Source organism: Phyllostomus hastatus, unplaced genomic scaffold (assembly GCF_019186645.2).
Source record: "Phyllostomus hastatus isolate PE091 unplaced genomic scaffold, TTU_PhHast_1.1 phas_contig_64, whole genome shotgun sequence".
Taxonomy (NCBI): Eukaryota; Metazoa; Chordata; class Mammalia; order Chiroptera; family Phyllostomidae; genus Phyllostomus; species Phyllostomus hastatus.
In genome coordinates this window covers 5,819,297-5,843,392 of record NW_025333928.1, presented here as the reverse complement: position 1 = coordinate 5,843,392, position 24,096 = coordinate 5,819,297, and the positions used below count along the sequence as shown (strand labels likewise).

The 24,096-nt window shown below is 44.3% G+C and overlaps 1 protein-coding gene across 5 annotated transcripts in view; it reads left to right on the top strand.

Annotated features, from left to right (window-relative positions):
* The window catches only part of ARHGAP17 (Rho GTPase activating protein 17), an 85,815-nt gene that overhangs the window by 52,399 nt on the left and 9,320 nt on the right, over positions 1–24,096 (top strand). For 4 of the 5 annotated variants that reach the window (XR_006786932.1, XM_045849297.1, XM_045849299.1 and 1 more), the window contains exons 10-19: positions 1,619–1,746; positions 3,097–3,208; positions 3,920–4,001; positions 5,935–6,015; positions 9,890–10,003; positions 12,520–12,611; positions 13,871–14,027; positions 15,675–15,908; positions 17,999–18,174; positions 23,196–23,795. Coding sequence is in view for 4 of the 5 variants with exons in the window: in XM_045849297.1 (XP_045705253.1) it covers positions 1,619–1,746; positions 3,097–3,208; positions 3,920–4,001; positions 5,935–6,015; positions 9,890–10,003; positions 12,520–12,611; positions 13,871–14,027; positions 15,675–15,908; positions 17,999–18,174; positions 23,196–23,795 (1,776 nt within the window). In the remaining variant the exon portion in view is untranslated. The remainder of the gene's footprint in view (positions 1–1,618; positions 1,747–3,096; positions 3,209–3,919; positions 4,002–5,934; positions 6,016–9,889; positions 10,004–12,519; positions 12,612–13,870; positions 14,028–15,674; positions 15,909–17,998; positions 18,175–23,195; positions 23,796–24,096) is intronic. The other variant, XM_045849301.1, reaches the window with a different exon arrangement.

Sequence of the window (24,096 nt, the reverse complement as noted above, 5' to 3'; positions counted from 1 at the left end):
GAGAGGCCAGCGACATCAGTGGAGTTTGCCCCAGGAATTGTCTCTAGGTCAGTGGTTCTCACATGTGAGCAAGTTGGGGAGTAGGGCACAATCTCTACTGTTTACTAGAAAGTTGCAGCAGGGTTTGGAGCCTGCTGGCTCTCAGCGTCAGGCATGTGCTGGAGGAGATGACAAGGGGCTATTGGCCCCACTTTCCTGGGTGGTTCTGATGTGTCGCCCCAGCAGAAGCATCAGGTGTCCGTGTTCTGCCCACGTCAAGAATCATTGCTTTAGATAAAAGGGACAAAGTATTCAAGGTAAGAGCTGGCCTCTAAGGGGCCGTCACAGAGCCCTGTGCCTGAGAAGGGCCAGGCCCCTGGCTGCTTGCTTGGTTAGGAATTCCACTGGCCAGGGCTGTACCAGACACAGGGGGCTCCAGGCACTTCCGAGAATGGCCTACTCTCTGATTTTGTCCACCACCCTCTCCCTTCACCTCATCCTTCAGCCTCTGCCCACCTGTTCTTTCTGTTGAATTTTAACTTTTCACAAGTGCTCAGGTCCATGGTTTTGTGGGGTTTCACTTCTTTCCCCTCCCTATGTGCAGCCCATGCGATAGGCCCTGTATGTGCTCTTGCATGTGGGCAGGTGTAGGAGGACACAGAGAACACTGCCTGCTTTGAGCCAAGATTCAAACAGTAAATGCCCATTAACAATGTGAGAGGCAGGGGAGCCCTTCCTAACGCTGGAAAAAACTGAGTGCTCCTCACAGGGAGTTTTCACCAGCTGGTTTCCTACTGTGCTTCCAGGAGCCTCTCAGAGAGCGCTTGATCCCTGCAGCCCGCCCCACAGGCCAGACCCCAACCCCCCACTGCCTGTTCTGACTTAGTACAGCCCTTTCCTGTGTTCCTCCTTCCGTTTTCCTCCTTTCTTATGTGTATTTCTGCCAAACTGCCTCAAATTTTTTGTGGTCCAAAGCAGAGTCTATGACCTGAACATAAAGTAAAAAATTGCCTTCCTGCTGTTAGCATAGCTCCCAGCCTTGTGCTGTAGGGCTGCAGGTGCTGCCTTCTTTCCTGCTTAGTTGTTGGACCTGCTGGGAATGGCACTTGAAGGCATTGCCTGCCATGGGGTGTCGCATCTGAATTCACACCAGCATCTCCAGTCCTGTGTGACCATGCTTGACTTGTGTTTAAAATTTTAAGAAGTTATTTCTTTTTCACATTGAAGGAGCCTTCTCTATTTCTTGTCTTCTAGATGAAAGCCAGTACTTTTTTCCATGGCTAGAATAAATTTCTTTTTCAGGAATACAGTATTCCGTGTATCCTCCATTTAGCCAAGTCTGCCCACCAGTCATATGTTTATGTGGAGGTGATGCCGGGTGCGGGAGCCCCTTCTCCCAGGCAGCTGCCTTTGGGTGCCATGTAGACATGCTTCTGCCCCATAAGGCTCCTCCTGGACTGATGCATTTTTATGTTGTTAGTCAGTGGTAGACAATGAAAGTTAATGGAGCAGATGTTCCCCCTTCCCAAAGCCCCAGCTACCTGTCTGCTAAAAATAATCCCCTGTGGTGGCTTGGGGAGGCGATGGGTTGGTGATGCCGCAAGGTTGTCGGGTCTTACTGACCGGTTTGCTGCTGTAGATAAGTGGGCAGAGAAGCCAGCCTTCGGAACTCCATTGGAAGAACACTTGAAGCGGAGCGGCCGGGAGATCGCGCTGCCTATCGAAGCATGTGTGATGCTGCTGCTGGAGACGGGCATGAAGGAGGAGGTGAGGGCACCTCGGGCCTCTGTGAGCCCCCCACTTGCCCCTGCATCCGTCTTCGTCACACAGTCCCATCAGGAGGGGCAGAGCAGTGGCCTTCCCACTTTTCTCACCATGACCCAGCTGTAAATTGAGACCTGTCACAGACAGGATAACTGAGGCTGAGGTTTCCCAGGACAGTCTTTACTGTCCCGCCTTGTGGCTCACTCCAGTTTTGTTGTCCTATTTGATCCGTTTGACACTGTGGTTGTGCTTTGTGAGAATTAATTCCTTCACACAATAAGGGACCAGTGCTTCCATGAGCTTCAGTTTTTATAGCAAGAGTCTCATTTGTGTAGTGCTATGCAGTTTTCGGGTGCAGGGTGCACATTTACATACTTTATTTTTTGAAGTCCTTACCCCAAGAAACCCTTTGAACCCAGCAGGGCTGGTCCCATTGCTCCTGTTGTGTAGATAGGAATTCACTGTGCAGGGAAGTTCACTTGGGCAGAGCCAGGATCAAAACCCAAGTCTCTGTTTCCTTCTAAAAGCTTTATTGACATATAATGGACATACAAAAAGTGTATGTATTGTGCAAACAACTTGATAAATTCTCACAGACTGAGCCACACACATCTAATCAGCACTCAGGTCAAGAAGCACCCCAGGAATGCTCATGGTGTTTGCTTCTAGTCACCACCTACCCCTCAAATGATGTAGCCCCAACTTTTAATAGCCTAGATCAGTACTCTTCCTCCAGGGCCCATTGTGTCCCCCTCAGGAGACATTTGGCAAGGTCTGGGGACATTTTTGGTTGTCACAGCTTAGCGGGGTGAAGGGAGTTGCCACTGTCATCCAGAGTAGAGACCAGGGATGCTACTAAACATCCTACAGCACACAGGACTGCCCCAAAGGAAAGGGTCATCTGTCCTGAAACGCCAGTACTGCCGAGGTTCAGAAATCAGACTAGATTAATTTTGCTTAAAATCCAAGTCTCATAACTCCTGGCCCAAAGTCTGACCTGCCTCACTTGCTGACCCTTCATGTCAACAAGTTTTCTCTCTGCTCTAAGTGATATTTAGGGCAGTGAAAGTGACCAGCAGTTCAGTCTAACAATTTTTCTTGAGATGTCCATTTTAAAAAATATTCTTAACTTAAAAAATCTATAGCATCACCCTTGTGGAAATATAAAACATTGCTTTTAAATAGATTTCTAGTAGGCACGGGTATTTTAGCAACAGGGCAGGGCAAGGACTATTGAGTTGGCAGTGTAACCCTTCTGCAGGTGAGGTGCACTAGAATTTGGGGCCAGGTGGGTGCTGCTCAGTGCAGGCTGGCAACTTGAACTTGATGCTAATGGCTTTTCATCATCTTTAGGGCCTTTTCCGAATTGGGGCTGGGGCCTCCAAGTTAAAGAAACTAAAAGCTGCTTTAGACTGTTCTACTTCTCACCTGGATGAGTTTTATTCAGACCCCCACGCCGTAGCAGGTGAGCTCCAAGGAGTGCCCTCCAGGTGGTGGGGCAACTTCTGTCTCAGCCAGTTTATCAATGTTGATTTTAGTTTTAAGTGAAATGGTCTCCTTATAGGCTTAAGTGACAAAATGGAAAAAAGTAGACACACACAAACACACACACACACCTTTTCTATTCCTGTTCTCCCCCCTCCCCCTGAATATTACATAAATGGGAAGATGGCTTATGATCCAAATATGTGAGGAGGTGCTTGTATTTTCTTCCCATCTTTCACCTCCAACGTGTCCATCTGCCTGGGAGAGTGGTGTATGTTAAGAAGATGGCTTGGAAGCTGATTTGATTTTCTGTTCATCTCTCAATGTGCAGGGTAGGGCAAAAGCAGGTTTGCAGTTGTGAGTATGTGGAACACAGTTTATTCTTTTTTGTATTTTTATTTCACTGTTGTTCTATCACAGTTGTCCCAGTTTCCCCCATTCTTGTATTATTACTTATTAATTGTTCTATTATTTTTCATGCAAACAACTCTAAACCTACTTTTGCCCTACCCTGTATGTTGCAAGGGATGGAAATTTTTAGGAGCGTTTTTTCTTTAACCACTCCCACCAAGTCATGATTTGTTCTATATATTTGGAAGATTGTAATTGAGATCATTTCAATTTGCAAAATAATATGTCCTCAGAGTCCTAGCCTTCCCCCTTTTCATACTCAGAGTGTTAATAATTTCAGGTGCTTTAAAGTCCTACTTACGAGAATTGCCTGAACCTTTGATGACTTTTAATCTGTATGAAGAATGGACACAAGTTGCCAGGTAAGTTTAGAGAACACTGAGTTTTAAAAGTTAAAGGAAATGATGTAATATTGTGTCCCATTGTAAATCGTCTTATTCTCCTGGATAAGAAAAATAACATTAGATTAGCATATTTGTTAAACAGTCTATGCCTCAGTTCTTCAGTTGATGGTGAAGACAGTGTTATAATTATTAGTGTGAGAAGTCTACCACTTGTGCATTGGCTTAAATGTGTGTCATTTAAGTGAACGAAGACATACATACCCACGTTATGGATGGGCTGATCAAATCCCCTTTTATATTGAAGAAAGTCCTGCCACTGGGGATAAGTGTTGTACCAGCAAACATGCCTGTTGAGCTGCATGGAAACTCAGGTGTGCAATAATGTAATGTTGACATGCTTAAGCTTACTAGGCATTTACTATATTCTGAGTACTGTACTAATCTTATACCATTCACCTGTAACCATAGTTAATAGCCTAAACAACAGATGTTACTATGATCGTTTTACAGATGAGGAAACTGAGGCGTGGGAAGGAACAGGGCCAAGACAGTAGCAAGTAATTGGCAGAGCTGTAATTCAAACCAGTGGGACCTGGAGACTGTGCTCCCATTCTTTATCTTATCCCTCTGCCCCACTGTCAGTCTGTCTAGGAGTGGTTGGTTTTAGCACAGCAGAAGTGTTCTCTCATCCCTTCCTCTGAAAGGTGCCTAATTCCTTAGCCCTAAGGGAAGAGAAACAAACTTCACCCTCCATCTCCTCCCTCCATCTTTAGACACTGTCACCCGCTCCCTTAGAAATAAGACATTTGCTCTGATCAGTTCCAGTAGAGGAGGTGTGATACCTTCCTCCTTACTTCAACTAGGCATTTGTATTTGAACTTCTGTCACTGTGGAGTGAGACTTTGTTCCTGGTAGACGGTGAGGATTTTAAATTCAGAGCAAGTTCCTAGTCATGGTTGTCTCCTCGGAACCCAGCACGGGGCTCAGCCTGATGTAAATATCCTTGTTCATGGGACTGAGGAATGGAACCTGACCATCTGTCAGGTAGGGGAGAGCTCCAGGGTTCTTTTATTGGGTAGCCTTTTCCACTGCTCCTAAACCTTGACTCCCCCACCACCCCCCCCCCCGCCCCGCTTTTGATGCTTACATTTGTCCCTGTGAGGATATGCACTTTTAAAGTATGTCTGTCTTTTGATATATTGATTCTGTGCTTGAGAATTATCAACACAGGCCACCATTCCATCCCAGGGACATATCATCTGGCCTCTGGAGTAGAATTAAGTTTAATCTCTACCCATGACTCTCCAGGCTGGCTCAGTGCTGAAGGATGTTTTAAGTTTTAGGGTGTATTGTATCGGCAGCTTCTGATGCTGTCTCCCACTGGTAGGCAGAGTGGACTCTGCTGTACACAATGTGGACTGTCCCTTTTTGTGTCTGTGAAAGTTAGCACATTGAAACTGTGTAGCAGAAGAGCTCCTGGAATTGCTTCACAGCAGGATGGAGGGAAGGAAAGACTTTCTGGGAGCCTGCAGCTGGGCCAGCTCACTTCTACTGGCTGTGTTTAGGACAAGAGATCTGGGCTCCATGAAGCCCTAGAGGAATATACACATTTTCTAGGCAGAAGTTCCAGTGGTGTCTTGTTTCCCGTGTGCCAGGTATCGATTGGTCTAGGTGGGTTCACATGGTTATAATTCTAGGACCTCAGTCACTCAGCAGAATCAACCCTCTTACTTCAGGCCAGCCTATCAGGAGATTGCTGGTGAGGTTAACTGACTGCTCCGAGTTAAGTAGTTTGTTGCTCTATGACTCCAGGTCTGTTTATTTCTCAAGTGTGTGCTGGTTTTCAACTGCTTTCTCCATCACTGGAGGTGACACTGTTAATATAGCATATGAACACCAGGATTTCTAATACCTGTTTTAATAAATGGTATGGGTAAAATTTTTTTCTTAGTGTGCAGGATCAAGACAAAAAACTTCAAGATTTATGGAGAATATGTCAGAAGTTGCCACCACCAAATTTTGTTAACTTTAGGTATGTATGATTGACATTCTGGAAATAAAGCCACCAAGCTACAGTGACTCAAGAGTGAAAATAGATTTAATCCCCAGCAGAGAGGCTGTTTAATTCAAGCATTCTTGGCATACTCAGAAGTGCTGTGGGGGTCACTTAGGGCTGCTGGGAGGAATGGAATTTGACACTAAGTCGTTGTGATCCATCCGAAGCATGTAGGCATTCACAGGTAAAGCTCCCCAGTCATTTCACCACTGTAGCTACTAGGAAACATTATATGAAAAGTTTGATTAACTGTATGTGGGATTTGTGGTCTAAATTGTTCTATATGTAAAAGGTAAAAATTAATCAATAGTTGTACTTTCTGTAATATCTTTCATACATGCTACATAATTAATTTTAAATAGAGCATAAATCATCCTACTAAATAAAATTTCCAGAAATTGGGCATTGTATATTACTTTATGGAATAACCATGTTTCTAAGAAAATTTACCAAGAATAAATTTCTGGAGTTTAACCTTTATTTTTTCCTTTAACTTAAAATTTGATTTCAAAGAAGCATGGAGAGAAGAGGAAGGGGTGGCTGTTGGTAACTAAATTATTTAAAATAAAGCCCTGGTTGGTGTGGCTCGTGGATCGAGTGCTGGCCTGGGAACCAAAGGGTCACCTGTTCAATTCCTAGTCAGGGCACATGCCTGGGTTGCACGCCAGGTCCTCAGTAGGGGGGTGCACAAGAGACAACCACACATTGATGTTTCTCTCCCTCTCTTTCTCCCTCCCCCTCTGTCTAAAAATAAATGAATAAAATCTTTAAAAATAAAATAAAATGATAAATAATTTTTTTAAAAAATTGTAAGAGGATTTGGTCTAAAATGGCCAATACTTTCCTGGTGAAAGTATTGGTGAAATACCTAGCATGTTACCTAGCTTTTAATTCAGTCTTGGGCTGTATCACTAAGCTAAAGGAAATGTTCTGTCTTTATACCTTATGTGTCAACCTTGTCTTCTGAGAACATTACTATTTATAACATCCCTCACAGATTCATTTAACACATCCACCTTGGCATTGCACATGTTCTTTTTTAAAATATATTTTATTGATTATGCTATTACAGTTGTCCTATTTCCCTACTCCCCTCCACCCTGCACACCCCCTCCCACCCACATCCCCCCCTTTAGTTCATGTCCATGACTAAATATTATACATATTTAGTCCTTTGTCGTACATGTAAGTTCTTTGGCTTCTACATTCTCTATACTATTCTTAACTTCCCTCTGTCTATTTTCTACCCACCATTTATGCTACTTATTCTCTGTACCTTTTCCCCCTCTCTCCCCCTCCCCTGCTGATAAACCTCCATGTGATCTCCATTTCTATGATTCTCTTCCTGTTCTAGTTGTTTGCTTAGTTTGCTTTTGTTTTTGTTTTTAGGTTTGGTTGTTAATAGCTGTGTGTTTGTTGTCATTTTACTGTTGATATTTTTTATCTTCTTTTTCTTAGATAAGTCCCTTTAACATTTCTTATAATAAGGGCTTGGTGATAATGAACTCCTTTAACTTGACCTTATGTGGGAAGTACTTTACCTGCCCTTCCATTCTAAATCACAGCTTTGCTGGATAGAGCAATCTTGGATGTAGGTCCTTGCCTTTCATGACTTGGAATACTTCTTTCCAGCCCCTTCTTGCCTGCAAGATTTCCTTTGAGAAATCAGCTGACAGTCTTATGGACACTCCTTTGTAGGTAACCATCTCCTTTTCTCTTGCTGTTTTTAAGATTCTCTCCTTATCTTTAATCTTGGGTAATGTAATTATGATGTGCCTTGGTGTGTTCCTCCTTGGGTCCAACCTCTTTGGGACCCTCTGAGCTTCCTGGACTTACTAGAAGTCTATTTCCTTTGCCAGATTGGGGAAGTTCTCCTTCATTATTTGTTCAAATATGTTTTCAATTTCTTGCTCTTCCTTTTCTCCTTCTGGCACCCCTATGATTCAGATGTTGGAACGTTTAAAGTTGTCCTGGAGGTTCCTAAGCCTCTCCTCATTTTTTTGAATTCTTGTTTCTCCCTTCTGTTCCAAACCGTTGATTTGAATCCCAGTTTCCTTCCCGTCACTGTTGGTTCCCTGTACATTTTCCTTTATTTCACTTAGCATAGCCTTCATTTTTTCATCTAATTTGCGACCATATTCAACCAATTCTGTGAGCATCCTGATTACCAGTGTTTTGAACTGTGCATCTGATAGGTTGGCTGTCTCTTCATTGCTTAGTTGTATTTCTTCTGGAGCCTTGATCTGTTCTTTCATTTTGGGCCATATTTTTTAGTCTCAGCCCATCTGTTACTTAGTAAGGGGCTAGCCTTAGGTTTTCACCAAGGCGGGGCAACACAGGTCACTGTGTTGTGACACTATATGTGGGGGAGGTATCTGAGAGGGAACAGTGCTGCTTGCTCCATTCTCTGCCGGTTTTTAGTCACTTCCCCTGCTACCCACAATCAAATTGGGTCCTTCTGGTGCTGATTCCCAGGTGGGTGGGTTTGTGTACATTCTAGGACCCTGTGGGCCTCTCCAACAAATTCTTCCTGTGAAGCTGGGAGTTTCTCCCACTGCTGCCTCAACTCCCATAGGTGTTTTCGGTTAGAGGCTTTGAGGCTTTATTTTCCCACACTGGAACCCTGGGCTGCTTGGTCTATCTTGCTCCCCAGTCATTCCTCCCAGTTTCTCTGCACGTGAATGTGCCACCGCCTTGCTGTGAGTCCTCTCCACCCTCCTAGCAGTCTGGATGAATGTTTCTTCTTTAACTCCTTGGTTGTCAGACTTCCATACAGTTTGATTTTCTGTCAGTTCTGGTTGTTTGTTTGTTTTTTAATTTGTTGTCCCTGTTTTGGCTGTGCGAGGAGGCACAGTGTGCAGATGTTCTTTATCTGTTCAGTGTCTGATGGTGGGAACCGGATCCCCGTTCTTGGTACTTTGGGATTTGACCTGTTATTTTACTCTTGATCATTTTCACCACTTTTGTATAGGGAATATGTTTCCATGGTTCAAAATTCATAAGGTGTACAGTGAAAAATATGTCTCTGTTCCTGTCCCGCAGCCACCTCGTTCCCCTCCTGAGACACAAGCAATGGCTTTGGTCTCTTGCGTAGCCTCTCAGTGAGAGTTGGTGCGTGTGTGAGCAGATACGTGCATGCATAAGTCCATACACTTTCTTCTCTCTCACAACCCCAGTTTTTTTCAAAATCAAATGATAGTGTATACTGGATACATCATTCTTCTCGTTGCCTTTTTTGCTTAATATACACCTTGGAGATTTTTACACATCAGTAGATACAGTTTTTCATGGCCACACAGTATTCCAGTGTGTGGATATATGGTGATTTCTTTAACTAGCCCCTATTGGTAAATAGTAAGGTTGTTCTTAATTTTTTATTTTATAGTGCAAGAGAGCACAATTATATGATACATTGGGTATTTTTATGATTACAACATAAAGCATTTTCAAATACTTTTTTTAGCAACATATCTACACTTCGGTTTTACTACATTTGTATGTACTCTTTTGTTTTACTGATATAGTTTGTACTATGTTTGTATATATTGAGCCCACTGTTAATCACTTTGTAATTTATTTAGGAGAGGAGGGCATAAAGGAGAAATGGATTAGAAATGTACAGCAAATAGAGGCTGAATTCTTGAGGGAGACCTTTGAGGTGTTTCAAGCCCTGAAGTTGTCTGTTTTCTGAAACAAAGAAAACATGGAATTTGTAAAATGTTTAACCTGGGCTGCATTCTGAGTTAGTCATACCCTGAGCATTCTGTGCCTGGGAATCTAATCAGGAAGATAATATTTCTGCAGCTGTTTCAGAGTAGATGTTTTTTTTTGTTTCTCATTTGTTCTATAGGTATTTAATCAAGTTCCTTGCAAAGCTTGCTCAGACCAGCGACATTAATAAGATGACTCCCAGCAACATTGCCATTGTATTAGGCCCTAACCTGTTATGGGCCAAAAATGAAGGGTAAGTAATCTTTCCCCGTATCGTGTTATCTTTATTTCTTTGTTCCACTTGATGGGGAGACTAGAACTATATAACTCAAGATATGCATTTTAGTTTAAGATGCACTTAGGCAAGTTCTGAAGTTGATCTTTCCATGCGGCTGACATTCTAAGAATCCTGTGTGATCTGTCCCACATCTGGCCACAGAAGGATGTGAGAGACACTGGCCCAGTCCTCAGAGGGCACAGATCTTGGGCAGCTGGGCAGATGAGGGGCTATTGGGATCAGTGCTGCCCACACATCTGTGTGTAGATACTACAGACATTACAAAGTGTGATAGCACTGGTACTTGTTGAGGGGACACAGTTCAGGCTGAGAAGTTCACAGAGATCTCTGCACTGGAAATGCCACTTGAGCAGTACCTTGGTAAATAGCTCCCTACAGGTAGGACCTGAAAGAGCAAAGGTGTTGCAGGCATGGACGTACCAGGTATCTAATGCTAGGAGGTGCTGCATGGTTCTGTATAACTTGAGCACAGGGGACATGAGGTTGTGACTGGGGTTAATGAAGCCAGAGCCAGGGTACAAAGGGCCTCATGTATCTTGCATAGGTATTTGAAACTTAATTTTATGGGTCATAGAGAGAGAGTGACCATCAGGATTTCTAAGCACAAGAGTGACTTGATCAGATTGCATTTAAAAGGCTAATTTTGTTGGCATTGAGAAGCATAGTCTGAATAGGGGAGTGGATCAGGGAGATCAGTTAGAAAGTTGGGAGATCACTAGCCTTGATGTTTACTCTGATGGTGGCATTAAGATGATCTCATTTAATCCTCGCAAATAACCTTTTGAAGGAGATGCTATTGTCCTCCTTTTTACAATGAGGAGCCTGACGCTTAGAAAGGGCAAGTAGTTGGGTAAGACTGCACAGCAGAGAAGTGGCAGAGCCCAGGTGCTGGCTAAAGTCTGTGTCCCTAAGCTTTACCGCCCTGTCCTGTCTCCCATCACTGCTGCCAGCTTCATAAAACTGCAGTGGTTCAGGTCTGCATTAAGAAGTGCAATGATGTTCTGGATCAAAGTCTCTCTTTTTACCTTTTATTTATTCATACTCATGTGTGCCCAGTCTTGTTTCAGAAAGTATTTATCAGCTTATATACAAAGATCTAACATCAGAAAGCAAAGTGAAAGATGAGTAGATAAAGTTAACTACATAAATTGTATCTTATAGCAAGTAAATTCCCTGTACACCAAGGAGTTAAACATAAAAAGTGATGCCATAAAGGTAAATACTTACTAGCTTTTGAGATAGAGCAGAATTTTCCAAACAGAAAAACAATGCAAGAAACAACTTAAACATTGATAGATTTGGCTCTAGGTACAGCTGGAAACTTCTGTATGTCAGAAAGCTCCTTAAACTAATGACAGTTTACAAACTAGGAAGGAGTTCCTCCGAAAGTATCCAGGATAAGTAAAAGGTTTTGCGAATCAATAGACAAACAGCACCTTCTCAAAAAGAACGTGGGTGAACGGTTCCTCCCTAGTCCAATGGGACCCTAAGGCCGGAGAATGACTCGAATCCAGATGGGAGGAGGGGGTGTAGGAAAGGGATGGGTAGGGAGGAGAATTTGCAGGCAGAGCTTGCCTTTTAAGCTGGGATTTGAAAGGAGCTAGAACTTTGGCTTGGTTGGAAATTGGGGTGAAAATGCTCTTCTTGCCTGGGGGAAGAAAGTTCCGAGTGGTAATAGGAGATAGATAGGTTTGGGGCAGTCAGACCTGGGACCCAGCTTTTCAGGAGTACAGCATCTTCTATGATAAAATAAAATACCAAGATGCAATACAACGTAGCAGTCTCCGTGTGGGAAAAAATGAGTTAAATAAAGTGAAGAACCTGAAGCACTGATTCACAGTAGGTGCTCAGTGAATGTTGGGCCTTTGCACCTTGTTTGCTTTCATGGTGTCCTGATCCCAGGAATATGAGCTTGACAAACAGAGAGAATGATTCTCATTTATAGTTTTCCTTTTGAGCTCTGGCATTCAGACACTTTCAACTTCTGAACACACATCTTGGGACCAATTCATATACTATATGACAACCTTCATTATATGTGTAAACGCCAGGGGCTCAGAGTTTGTGACGTGTTAAAAGGACACTGAAACAATCGTGCTCTTGGCTGTCTTATTGGCAGGCTTGGTTCATGCTGATGCTGAGTCTCACAGTGGCTGCCATGGGTTGTACTGTCTCATGGGAAGGCATCCCTATCCCAAGCCAATGTGAAACCAGCACGTGACGCACAGTGGTCCACAGGACCCCCGAACAGTGCTGTCATCACACTCCAGACAACAGAGCGACCGCCCAGAGGGGTCACTTGTCTTCCTGGGTGATCCCACATATACATAGGCCAGGGCCTTGTGGATTTAATTTTTGCATTACTCTCAAACATTTTATCCTTTAAAAGTAATTGTATGGCCCTGAGTCAGCCAACAGAAATAAGAGGCTGCCCAGGGGAAGCACGTGAGCTCTGTGGACTTCTTTTGCAGGACGCTGGCTGAGATGGCAGCCGCCACCTCTGTGCATGTGGTCGCGGTGATCGAACCCATCATTCAGCACGCTGACTGGTTCTTCCCTGAAGGTAATTAGCTTTGTGACTCCACTCTCTGCCAAAGCAACACAATAGTATAACAGTGTAAAAACTCTTTTTAAAGGAGAAAATGCATCAGTAATCACTTCATGATTGCATAGTTGGTGTCACTTTCTCACGTTTCTTTCCAGGCTGTTGATATGTATTCGTATTTTGACATAATGGTAACCACATTATTTTGTATTTTATTTTGTTTCACTTAATACCAGAATCATTCATTTTCAGCATATAGTGGATGCCCACTAGGTACCATATATTTGCCGTCTTCCCTGGAGGAACTTGGGCCACTGGCAAAGAAGCCACATAAACAGAGAAATTGTAATACATGGCAAATTAGAAAGATAGGTGGATGAACTATGATTTGACAAACTCAGATGTTAGGAAGGGAGCCAGGGATTGCTTTGTAGAAGAGGTGACATTAAATAGGCAGGAGTTTCTTCTTGGAAGCAAGCTTTTTGTTTCTCCAGGCAGATAGTTGACTATGCAAAGGTGTAGACAAAGCAGGAAAGGTTGATTGGGGTCTATTTGTGAAGGCCTGAACAGACTGTCAGAGAATTAGGATTTCATCCTACAGGTAATAAATTTTCAAACTACACCTGTTGTAGTCCTGGGCTCCTTAGGGGTTCCATGTCCCCCTTTGAGGGTACTGGTTGGGCAAGTATTGGATGGTTGGTCCAAATCTGGACCTCCTGTCCCTTCATTGCCCGGAGCAGCCCTGCCGTCACATCCCCTGGCATGTAAGTCACATGATGCCAGGACCATACTCGTCTTTTCTTCATCAGTCTTCTTCGGGATGTGATGGTGAATGAATGAATATGGACATTCTGCCACAGATTTCCTTCGAGAAAAAGACTCATGCAAAAACTGCTACAGGCAGTATGGAGTTGATGTTGCATTTTATTTCTTTTTTATATCAAACTAAATAAAATCACATTTTTATGATTCAAATAAGTAATCCACGCTCCTTGTCCTTTTTTGTATTTGTGTTTGTTTGTCTACAAAAAAAGGCAACAGAGGAGTTGTGTACCATATTTTGAATCATGCCCTTTCCCCCTGCTCGAGTTCCATCTTGCCTCCCCCTGGTATCATAAGCCATTCTTAAGATGATGAGAGTATCTGGGGCTTCTTCCTATGCAGTAGGGAGGGCTCACGGACTGAAGAATGAAGCTCCTATTCCAGTGGGGTGTCTTAAAACTCTCTCAACCCCTGCACTCTGTCTCATATTTACTTGTTCCTTTTTCTTCTTGCAGAGGTGGAATTTAATGTATCAGAAGCATTCGTACCTCTTGCTCCCCCAAATTCCAATCATTCATCCCACACTGGAAATGACTGTGACTCGGGGACACTGGAGAGGAAGCGACCTGCCAGCATGGCAGTGATGGAAGGGGACTTGGTCAAGAAGGAGAGGTGTGTTTAGAGCTGATCACTTTCAGATGGCCATTGTTAAGCTCTTGTTGTCTAATGTGGTCTCTGTGGTCTTGTCATGGAAGAGCAGCCCACTATGGACCAGGACTGTCAGAGTTTAGATAGTTTTGGGAATTCTGCTCTAGTTCACTGCAGATATTACTGTGACCATAAAGTAGGTATGCAGCTACATTTGTACTGTATGCATTCATGCTTTCCTTGCTGGGCTGGCATACATCCTGCTATGGACTGGCCTCTTATACTTGTTACAAATTCACCTAAATACTGGGCTGGGGGGAGATTAAGAAAAAAGTTAAATATTGTGGACTTATTTCCAAGAGTGAACATGGCAACAACTTACCTCTCATGGTAAGTTGTGTGATTAGTGTTTAAAGAGGCACATTTTTTGGTATAACTTGGCCCCTCAGTAGAACCAACCACTGAATCTGATGTGCAGCTGAGAAGCCTCAGTATTTCCCAATTCTGAAAGAGGAAAATATCTGTGTTGACTTAGCGTGGGACAGCACATCTCTATACGAGGCATGGGGAATTTGTAGGGTCCTCAAAGGTAGTTAGGGCTATTGTGACTTTTGTTGTCAGATGCCAGCCTGTCTGGTATATGTGATGCAGGGCCACTGTGCTCACCAGCAGTGCTCAGGGTTAGAGATGCCCCATTCAGCGATGTGCTTTGTTTTGTATACATGTGGTAATATCACTCAAAGTAGTTTCACATTAAAATTAAACAAGGTCTTATTTTAGTTGCTCAATCTTACAGTGAGATTTATTTTTTCTGCTTTTTTTCTTAACCCATTGCGAGGGAAGAAGCTTTACTTTTCTATTTTCTCTCTCAGAAATACACATTTATTATGTGCAGAAGTTTTACATTCACACATCCGGTAATGCTTCATGAAGACAAAAGTGCCCAGAGCAAAACCTGCCTTCCTATATTTTAAGTTGCAAAAATGTAGTGTTAGTGTTCCAGTTAGCACACACTAAGCAGTTCCCAGTCATCTTCCTGGGGGATTATCCCCTCCAGAAACACAAGCTCAGTGAGCCATAAATTTTGTTTATTTTTTGAACTGAAAAAAAGTTTTAAAGTTTATACACCAGTGAGCTTAAGTGAAAAGTGAGCCTTTCTCCTGTCCTGTTCTGCTCCAGAGCAACTTTTTCCCAGTCTTATGCTTTCAGATGTATTCTTTGCATAGCATACTCTGTGTCTCTGCATCATGGCTGGAGGCAGTGTGGTGTGAGACCTTTCATTGCCTCTGGTGGGACTCCTGCACTCAGCTTTCACCTTGCACCCCAAACACACAGATTTGAGACAGTGGGCTTGTATGTGGTAAGATGGACCTACGCAGACTCATGTGATGTCTGTTACTCACAGTGAGGCCTGCCTATGTGCCTTTAGCTGCTCTCAGCCAGATTGAGGATACTACCTGGTCAGTACCAGGCCCATTGGCTCTCTCAGGGGTAAAGCCGAGTTGCTGCCCTGGTAATGGGGATGACCATCCGTGTGGGCCTTGCCGCTTCACTGCATGCTGGGCAACTTGGGTGGCTGTACCGTGTGGGTTTTAACATGCTCAGACTGATGGGCTTCTGTGTCAGTCGTCAGCTCGCATGGTGTGTTGACTGTTTCTTCTCTCTGTGTAGCTTTGGTGTGAAGCTTATGGACTTCCAGGCCTACCGGCGGGGTGGTACCCTAAATAGAAAGCACATATCCCCTGCTTTCCAGCCACCACTCCCGCCCACAGATGGCAGCACTCTGGCTCCAGCAGGCCCAGAGCCCCCTTCCCAGAGCTCTAGGGCTGAAAGCAGTGCAGAGGGTGGGCCTGTCCCCTCCTCTGCGGGCATACTGGAGCAGGGGCTGAGCCCTGGCGACAGCAGGTAAGGAGGCTGACTTCTGCTGGCAGTAGGTGCTGGGCACCCTTGCCTTCTTGCAGGTACTGGCCTTCAGGCACAGAGTCTTGCCCTGAGAATCACCCAGCATGCAGCGAACCAATTTTGCCTTCACTCCTCTGGTGGGCAAAGGATGGGAAAAAAAAACGCTGTAAATAGCTTGCTTCCTTTCCTGTTTTCAAAAGAAAAGAATGCGTATTTGTTTGCATTCTTTATCATACTGCTTTGGTGCTGAGAGGTAGAAGCCAGTAGGTGTCTAGCAGTATTATATATTTCTTTCACCTCTTTGAAGCATACTTAGTGTTTGTGTACCATTTGCTTATTGTCATCTAATATGCTAACTAGTAAACATTTTAATGTAGCAAGTTAGGTTATAATATACCTGGCATTCATTCATTCACCATCTCTCCATCCATCCCTCCATCCATCCATCCACCCACCTACTCACTCACTCATCCACCCGCCCATCCACCCATACATCCATCCACTCACCCATCCACCCACCCATCCATCCACTCAGATTTACTAAATAAGTGAGTACTGAGTCGTCTGTGCCAGGCACTATATTAGGCATGCTAGGTGACAAAGGTCCCCCCAACTGCCTGGCTTTCAGTCTTGTAGGGAGTTGATATATAAGGTATAAAATACGATGATAGATTTTCTTAAAAGCCTCTTCTGTTGCTTAACCTTTTGCTTAGCCACCTGAAATAGACTACAAATGTAGACTTCAAAAAAAACTTCAAGAAAGAGTACCTTTGGACTTGAGAGTTTTATTTAATTTGCCTGAATTTAGTTCTTCACTGTGACCTGGGCAGATGACCACCAGAGTCCACTTCAGGTGGTTCAGAGTAGGCAGCAGCTGTAAAAGATGAGCAAGGTGCTAACCTGTCATCATTTGCTATACTTTGGCCACCTATACAGCACCAAATGATCATATATAAGAGAAAGCTTATTAACCTAATAAATACATAAAACAAGGATAGCCTGTTGATCCACAGGGGATTTTTTTCCCCCACACAAGATGTATTTGCCTTGGGAGAACTCTCACCTTATCATCTTTGGGTGGGGAACAAGTGCCTCGTAATGTGTGGTGCTGCTTAAGAGATAAGAAACTCGTGAATTCTTGAATTCCTTTCTGCTTACATTATTTGGGGAAGTTCACTTTTTGGTTAAAAATAAGTATCTTCAAATTTCCTAGGGCTTCATATACACATCATAAGTTCCATGTGAGCTTGTCAGTTATTGCCACTCCTTATATGTATTTGCTTTGGTTCAGTTATTTTTGTTTGAGAAAAAAAGCATTAGTGAATTCACACAATTTCATTTAGCATAGCATTCCACTGGTTTAATCAAGGTTAAATATTTTATTTAAGATAATAATTAGTCCTCACTACAGGGCAGATGGAATGTCAGTCATTAATGTGCTCTTTGGCTTTTATATTTTAGAGATTTTTGTGTACATTTCACTAATGGCGTTCGCTCTTTGGCAACCTTGACAAAAATGAAAAGTTCAATATTAAAAAAAGGTCTGAGCCAGGACACAGAGAACCTAAGTTCTGATTTCCACCTGCTGCTCCCCAGGGCTGAACTTTGATCACTTGGCTCCTCAGAGTTCCTCTTTCCTCAGTTCACATTTTTGACAATAACTGAGCATTTTATAACTCAGATCCTTGTATTTTGCTATAGCTTTTGCTTTGTTTTGTATAATGTGTATGTCAAAATTACCCTATTTTGAAGTCCAGGAGCCCTTTCACGGTTTTTTAATATTGCCCAATTTAAGTACAACAAACCAGAACTTATAATTTCTTGTGGTCACTGTGATGTGGTCTCTATCATGATATCTGAGTGGCCACAGTAATTTGAAGACAGTCTGATGCAATGAGTCTCATAAAATAGGTAGTCCTGTGTGGCACCCCAAAAATTGTTATCTTTCTAGGCTCAGTGTGAACTATTTAAGTTTCAGATCACTTCTTGGCCTGCTGAGGTGAAAACTCTGGTGGTAATCTTGTATGTGTTAGTGTGCTTAGCTTTTCTGGCTGGGCATGTCTGCCATCTAACTGGATTTTTACTCCCCTCAGTCCTCCCAAAGTCAAGGACTCTGCAGCTGCAGCTGTGCCCACACCTGCTCCAGGGAGAACTGGCAGTCAGGTGGCCACTGGCCAAAGCCAGGGGCAAACAGTTGCCAGTTCCCATCAGCTCTCTGTCAGCCCAGCGCATGGGTCCACTGGCTCTAGCCCTCATACATTGCGCCGAGGTAAGTAGCCACCTTTTCTCTGTGCCTTTGCTGGGGGTGTGCACAACACCTGAGGTGAGTGCAGAGAGGGTTGCCAGACTTTCCAACAGGTCATTCCCACGTCTCTTGAAAAATGGCAAGCAGAAAAATCAGTCATTAACCAGAAAAATCATTACAGGGAGATGAAAAATTGAGAGCCAAAAAGTATTCATTTAGGGATATATTTAAGCTACAAAGCTTAACAAAAAGTCATTTATTTCTTTAAAATATATTTTATTGATTACACTATTGTAGTTATCCTATTTTCTTTCTCCCTTTTATTCCTCTTGGCCTTGCATCCCCCTCCCACCCGTACCTCCCCTCAGTTCATGTCCATGAGTCGTACATATAAGTTCTTTGACTTCTCCATTTACTGTTCTTAACCTCCCCCTGTCTATTTTGTACCTATCAATTATGCTTCTTATCCCCTGTACCTTTCCCCATTCTCCCCCTCCCCCACTCCACTGATTACCCTCCATGTGATCTCCATTTTTGTGACTCTGTTCCTGTTCTAGTTGTTTGCTTTGTTTGTTTGTTTGGTTTTTTTTTTAGGTTCAGTTGTTGATAATTGTGAGTTTATTGTCATTTTACAGTTTGTATTTTTTATCTTTTTCTTAGATAAGTCCTTTTAACATTTCATATAAGGGCTTGGTGATGATGAACTCCTTGAACTTGACCTTATCTGAGAAGCACTTTACCTGCCCTTCCATTCTAAACAATAGCTTTGCTGGATAGAGTAATCTTGGATGTTGGTCCTTGCCTTTCATGACTTAGAATACTTCTTTCCAGCCCTTTCTTGCCTGCAAGGTTTCTTTTGAGAAATCAGCTGATAGCCATATGGGAACTCCTTTGTAGGTAACTGTCTCCTTTTCTCTTGCTGCTTTTAAGATGCTCTCCTTATCTCTAATCTTGGGTAATATAATTATGATGTGCCTTGGTGTATGATGTGCATTGGAACTGCCACAGCTTCTGTACTGGCCGGGCTGTGAGGGTCTGTGAACCACTGTAGCCTCTGGGTTGGGGTCAGGACTTGCTGGGCCCTAATTAACATAAAACCTGAACTTGCTTGGAGGAGGACCATCTCTGTCCCCTGTGATCCTCCCCACAGCAGCCAGGGAATTGCTTTAAAACACAAAGCAGATCATGTCAGCTCTTGGTTGAGACTCCCCAGTGGCTTTCATGCCCTACGTGGTCTGGTTGGGACCTGCTGGGAGCCCAGCCCGCTCCTCCCGGTCCTCTTTCTGCACTGCAGCAACATGGGTCTGCTCTCTGCTTTTGGAGCCTCTAAGCTCATTCCCTCTTTAGAGCTTCCACACTCGTTTTCTCTTTCAGAACTTTCTGATTCATGTCTTCATCTGGTTTTTTCTTTTCTTTCTTTTTTTTAAATGTTGTGATAAGAACACTTAACATGAGATCTACTTTCTTACAATTTTAAGTGTACAGTACAGTATTATAGGCATAACCTACAGCTGATTTCTAGGACTTATTTTTCTCTTATGATTGAAACTTTTTATGCCTGTTGATGGTAACTTCCCAGCACTCTCTTCCCCGAGGCCCTGGCAACTACCATTCCACTCTCTGACTCTGTGAATTTGACTATTTTAAATTTCTTATATAAGCAGAATCTTGTAGCATCTGTCCTTCTGTGAGTGGCTTATTTCACTTAAGGGTCCTTAAAATTCATCCATGTTGTCACATATTGCATAATTTCCTTCTTTTTAAAGTTAAATAATAGTCCATTGCATGTAAATACCACTTTTTCTTTATCCAGTCATCCATGGATGGGCATTTAGGTTGTTCCCACAACTTGGCTATTGTGATTAGTGCTGCAGTGAACATAGGAATGTTAATATCTCTTTGAGATGGTTATTTCAATTTAGTTTGGGTAAATAACCCAGATATTTTGGATAAATATCTCTCATTGAACTTGAGCCATATACAGGGAAGTGGTGTCTCTTACCCCACAGGCGAGGCCTTAGATCAGCAATCGGTATGAGCAGGACCTCTCTCAGGAATCTCTGTCTGGGTGCCATCGGAGGCTCGGTGTGTCTAGGTATTTTCCTAATAGATCTCAATTCCTCAATTCCTCAGTTGTCGACTTGAGTTTAGGGGAATGCAATAAAAAAGTGTATGTTCAGGGAGAATAAAAAATGATCTCAGCATGGGGGATGCCCACACTCAGAGCTGTGTGGAATATGACTGGCTCAGGAAGGAAGCAGCAGTGACAGCCCCACCTCCCACACATTCCTTGACTTGGGTTCTTTCTGGCTGAGCTCCTGTTGTTTCTCACATGTGAATGCATGTTACTCATAACTGCACTCTAATGGGGAATAGTAAAGACATTGGTCCCACTGCCTGAGGTCTATTGAGAAGCAAAGGATGGTAGGTCAGGCAGAGCAGTGGTGGATGTCCTGTGGTGCCAGGGGACAGGAACAGGACCGTTGAGCAATGGGGAGTCCTAACTAGAGTGTAGTGGGTACCACAACAGGGTTTTCAGAAGGTTGACTTGGCCATAGTACAAGCCACACTATTGCAGTGAAGCCCACCTCAGAGTGATGAGACCCCACCTCAAGGTATGGCTCTGGCCACAGGAAGGGACAAATTCAGGATAGTTGGGTAGTCTTCCATGGATTGGTTAATGCTGGTTGTAATGGCAGGCAATTGTGATCAATGGGAAAAGGCCTTAGACTCAAAATTTGAGTTCTAGCCTTTGCATAAAGTCATGTGGCTGGATAAAGGCTGCTAATTCAGCCTTTCCTAATTTAATTCCTACAAATGTAAAGTAGAAGTAAAATGTCATCTTAAGGGGGGTATTGTGGAGATTAAATGAGATGTGTCTGTCTATAAAAGCACTGTCTTCATAAACCACTACACAATGTTAGATGCGTTTTTATAAGGTGCAGCCAGGGAGACAGACTCAGGTACACTGCTTGGTAACAGACCCACCCTCCTCTCTGGAACGCTGTTCTCTCTCTGAGCTGCATTGTTTTCATAGTATCCCAGTTGATGCTTGAGGAGGATTCTCTTCTCTACCTGGATTCCAGGTATAACCCTGCTTGCAGTTTGAGACTTGACTTCTGAGCCACATTAGGGATCTTTCCTAATTCCTACTTCTGCAATCTCAGATCTCAGGCTTCCTCGAAGGAAGTTTGATCCTTTCTGCCCTTCCCCCACCCCAGCCCGCCAGCTTCTAGGTGGTCTTAGGCAAGGCCTGTCTTTCTCCCTCCCAGCCTGGCCTCCATGTGGGACTAGGGCCTGTCACCGTGTTACGCCACTCTCATGCTTCGTCTCTGAATTCCCTCTGCACCCTTAACTGTCAGGAATGACTTTACTCAGCCTGAGCTTACAGTTCGTATAGCTTAGAACAGAAAACTAGAAATTTTCATTTTTTAGTTGCTTATGGTAAACACAGTACAGCTAATATTACAGACTCCTTCCTTTGTGAGCTGGTTGGTTGTTTCTGTGGGAAAAGGTCTTCTGAGTTCCTTGGGTCAAAAGTTTTAGGCCAGCAGAGCAGAGCAAACTTTATCCCCTTTCATCCCTGAATTTGGGCCCTATGAGCAGCAGCAAGCCAGGCACTGTAGGAATGAGGAAGAAGAGTAAAGAGTGCAAGGCCACAGGTATGGGCCTCTGTCCTTCCACCTAATAGCTGTGTGACCTGTCACAATACTTGGCCTCTCTGAGCCTCAGTTTTCTCCACTGTGAAATGGAGTGGAGAACTCCTTTGCAACTACAACAGTGCCTGCCTTGCAGTGAGCTTGTGAGACTAGGTGAGACAGTTTATGCAAAGGGCCTGTCTTGGTGCTGTTGGTGTGTTAGGTGAGCAACAGATGGTCATTTCTTTCTTACGTTTCCCTCTCCCTTTGGGGAGGATTGGTGGAATCTCAGCAGAATTTGAAAAATACTGAAGTCTCTCCTTTCCACCATCCCTCCCAACCCCAAACCGGGATTCCATATCCACATTTTCCATCCCATCCTCCTGGGTACCAAATTCCCACCCATTAGTGATGCTGATCTCGACTGGTATCTGGAAGGGAGGCATGTGATTCAGCTCTCCCTAGAGAAGTAATTCTAAGACCATCTGCCAGGTTTACTTTACTTTTACCTAGAATTATCTCATAGCTCAGATGATTCTGGAATTGGTAGAATTTCCATTATTAAAAAAAAAAGTCAAGTCCTCTTGGAGAAGAGGGCCTAGAGCAAGTGTCTATGGTGTGTACAGCAGACCGTTGTGCTTGGAGGCTGCCCCTGAGCTCTTCTTGCTTGGCTCCTTTCTTCCCACGCTCTCAGGCCCTGTGAGCAGGGCACTGACAAGTGGGTGCTGAGTGGCTTAGAGCAGCGACTTCTTGTGGGCAGGGTGGCCGCTGAGTGTTCTTGTTGAATTTGTAAAATGACAGGTCTTTAAAGGCCTATAAATGCATTGTGTACTTCATAAAAGTAAACTTTTTTATTTTGGAATAATTTTAGTTTTACAGAAAAGTTGCAAAGATGGGGCTAAGAGTCCCTTTCCAGAATGCCCTTGTTAACATCTTACATCATTTATCACAGCTAGAAACCAACTGGTACACTGCTATTAACTAAAGTCCATCTTTTGTTCAAATGTCCCCAGTTTTTCCACTGGTGGCCTTTCCTGTTCCAGGCTTGCTCCCAGCCAGGGGGCCACATTGCATTACTCATCCTTTCTGCATGTTCTTCTCTGGTCTGTGACAGTTCTTGGTTTTCCCTTGATTTTTCATGGCTTTGGCTATTTGGGGTAGCACCAGTCAGGCATTTTGAAGAAAATCTCTCAGTTTGCCTTTCTCAGATGTTTTTTCTCACAGTTGAGACTGGGACTCTGGGTTTTGAAAAGAAGACCACAGAGGTAAAGTGCCCCCTGATCACATCCCATCGGGAATCATAACACCAGCAGAGCCTAAGCAGTGGGGTGGTGACTGCTCCCTAGTTCAGCGGGTGTTTGCTGTCACCATGCTGTTCCTTCTGAAAGGTGTTTCCCCTTTGTGCAGCTGTCAAGAAACCTGCTCCAGCACCCCCGAAACCAGGAAACCCACCTCCTGGCCATCCGGGGAGCCAGAGTTCCCCAGGGACAGCGCAGCAGGCACCCAGCTTGTCACTGAAGCCGGCCACTGGAAGTCCATCTCCTCCCAGCCAGCATGCAGGCCCAGCCCATGGGCAGCCATCGGCCTCCTCTCAGCAGTGTGCGCCCCGCAGATCCTCAGGCAGCCTGGCTCCTATGCACGCGCCCAGTCACCCCCCGCCGCAGCCCCCCACGCAGGCCCCACAGGCCCACGCCAGGCCAGGTGGCCAGGGTCTGCCGGCTGAGCAGGCACTGGAGCAGTCCTCGCACACCCCGCCCAGGACGCCTACGCCCCCCAGCACTCCTCCCTTAGCAAAGCAGAGCCCCGGCCTGCAGGCCTCCCTGCCCTCCTCGGTGGGCCACCCTGAGACTGCGCAGCCGCATGCCGGGACCTTACCCCGACCGAGGCCAGTACCAAAGCCCAGGAACCGACCGAACGTGCCCCCACCCCCTCACCCTCCTGGTGCCCACCAAGTGGGGGATGGCAGCCTCTCCAGTGCAGTGCCCACTGCCTCCAAAATAGTAACGGGTGAGTAGGAACTCTGTGCCGGGCCTCTGTACCACCCCCTCCATTTACGCTGTGATCTGCAGCTGGGTCTGTAAGTGAGGCCAAGTCCCAGCCCAGCCTGTTTGTGTCAACTTCCTTTTATTGGAAAACAGCCACACACCTATTTGTTTACCTGCTGCCTCAGGCTGCTTTTGTGCTGAAGGAGCTGAATTGTTTGTGAGGTCACATGGTTGGCACAGCCTTCAAACGGACTAGAGGTCTTTAAAATTGCTGACTCAAGATTTATAGTTTTATTGTATGTTCAGGATCCCGCTACATATAT